Source organism: Emydura macquarii, unplaced genomic scaffold (assembly GCF_026122565.2).
Source record: "Emydura macquarii macquarii isolate MOO-44397 ecotype Brisbane River unplaced genomic scaffold, CSIRO-AGI_Emac_v2 contig_1002, whole genome shotgun sequence".
NCBI lineage: Eukaryota > Metazoa > Chordata > Testudines > Chelidae > Emydura > Emydura macquarii.
Window position 1 is genome coordinate 394,468 of NW_027131139.1, and position 2,121 is coordinate 396,588.

At 51.4% G+C, this 2,121-nt stretch overlaps 1 protein-coding gene across 1 annotated transcript; it reads left to right on the forward strand.

Annotated features, from left to right (window-relative positions):
• Positions 1–1,409: 1,409 nt before the first annotated feature.
• On the forward strand, positions 1,410–1,895 carry LOC137150659 (twist-related protein 2-like). Its single transcript, XM_067544642.1, has one exon. It carries the CDS (start codon positions 1,410–1,412, stop codon positions 1,893–1,895), a length of 486 nt encoding a protein of 161 aa, XP_067400743.1.
• Positions 1,896–2,121: the final 226 nt, after the last annotated feature.

The window sequence follows — 2,121 nt, forward strand, 5'->3', positions numbered from 1 at the left end:
CTCTTAAGTCACTTAGGTGCTTTGGAAAAATTTACCCTTAACTTTTGAGATGATAAGTTCCCTTCTCTCTCTGGTTTATATACACATTTTCTTGTCCGAGCAGATGTACAGTCATTAGTCTTCCTTAGGGTGCAGTTCGAGGGGTGAGGCTGTTCACTATGAAGTGGGTGTTGATGTATGCCGGCAAATGTCTCTATTACGCTGTATTGTTAAACTTCATCTCTAACAAATGGAGTCACGAGTGTTGGACAAAGCCCTCTCTCTGGGTGAAATTCACCCCAAGGCCTACACAGCACTGGAAAAGGAGAAGAATTCAATGAATCTCTGTGCAGACAAAGGGGTTCATCCTAGCTGATCCAGATGCAGGATTGAGTCAAATATTGTACAGATGAAGGATGGGGCACAAGAGTCCTCCATAAGCCAGTGACTGAGCAGTGATGTGAGACACACCTCTGGTTAGTTTCACATGATTTTAATGCTTTGGGATTTTTTTTAGGTTGTTGTTTTTTGTCATCTGTTTTGTTAACACTTCTTTCAGGAGAGGGCTGCAGTTTATCTGTGTCTGCTTGCATACTATGGTGATGCATACAGGGCTATATCAGTAGATTAGATAGATAGACAGACAGACAGACAGAGAGAGATTAGATGCAACCCCAATTCATGCAGCTTGTTCAGAATCCCCCTGCCGCCTAAGAAGAGTATGGCCTGAGGCTACTGTGTCTTCTCTTGGATCCGGTGAATGTACCGTCTTGCTCCATCCAAAAGGTACCATCTCACAGCAAATGCCTTTCCACGTTTCCAGCTGACTCTCTCACAGATAAAAGGCGTTGATTAAAAATCAGGGCTCAGATGTGGAAATAAAGGCTTGTGGCTGGTTTACAGGCTGAGGGAGAGTTGTTAAAACACTTCTTCACTGCAGTTCCTGTTGCTCAGGTTAGCAGAAGGAACTTCCTCTGACATCCGGGCAGCAGGCAGGAGCATCTGTGCCTAAGGGCTTGGGGTGTGTTGCGGGGGAAGGGAGGAAGGAAATCTGGAACCCATAAGCTCCACTGATGTTTGCATTACCTTGCACTGTTGTATTGGTCTGCGCTTGGTCCCTCCCCCAGCCCTCCCTGCCCTATCAGCAAAGGACATCCTCAAAGTTATTCAAATGGCCCTCCTCTCCTTAGCCCCCCCCAAAACAAAAAACCCAAAAAACACCCAGCTCCTTGAAGGTTGGGGAGGCTCCGAGCCTTGAGGAAGTTTGGGAAGTCTGGCCAGTGGACACGTCAGGGCTGCATTCCCTGAGCTGGCTTTGTCTGCTTTCCAGGCTGCCTCTCCAGATGCACTGTGGCCTTTGCAGGCCCTCCATCCCGTGAGGTCTAAGACCCTGGTGCCTGCCAGGTGGGAAAGGCTCCTGGGCTGAGAAGATGAAAGAGGAGAGCATGTGCCCGGACTCCCCCGAAGGCAGCCTGGTCACCAGTGAGGAGGAAGGCGAACGGCTTCACAAGAAATGCCTCCGCAAGCGCGGCCAGCTGGGCAAGCCCATGGAGGGCTGTGGCTCGCATTCTCCGCAGGGCAAGCGCAGCAAGCGCAGCCCTGTCCCGCAGTCCTTCGAGGACGTGCACACTCAGCGCGTGATCGCCAATGTGCGGGAGAGGCAGCGGACCCAGTCACTCAACGATGCCTTTGCTGAGCTGCGGAAGATCATCCCCACGCTGCCCTCCGACAAGCTCAGCAAGATCCAGACCCTCAAACTGGCTGCCCGTTACATAGACTTCTTGTACCAGGTGCTGCAGAGCGATGAGCTGGACCACAAGATCACCAGCTGCAACTACCTGGCCCATGAGAGGCTCAGCTATGCCTTCTCTGTCTGGAGGATGGAAGGGGCTTGGTCCATGTCAGCATCTCACTGAGCCTACAGGATCCAGCCAACAGGTATGTATAGCAAGATCCCTGCTGACCAACTCCATTGAGAGCATTGTTTTTGTATCCCCCCGTCCTGCCTCCTCCGGGCATCCCCCCAGCTGTATTCGTAGCTTCTCCAGGGAAAATAAATGGCAGATGCCCCCTTCCCTCTCTCTATGTGCAGCGTTTTCTAACAAATCCCAGACGTGTGACAAGCCCGGCTAGGTAGCTGAC

What these genes read in the sequence shown, in the direction of transcription:
- LOC137150659 (XM_067544642.1), top strand. Translation starts at nt 1,410, where the DNA reads ATGAAAGAGGAGAGCATGTGCCCGGACTCCCCCGAAGGCAGCCTGGTC.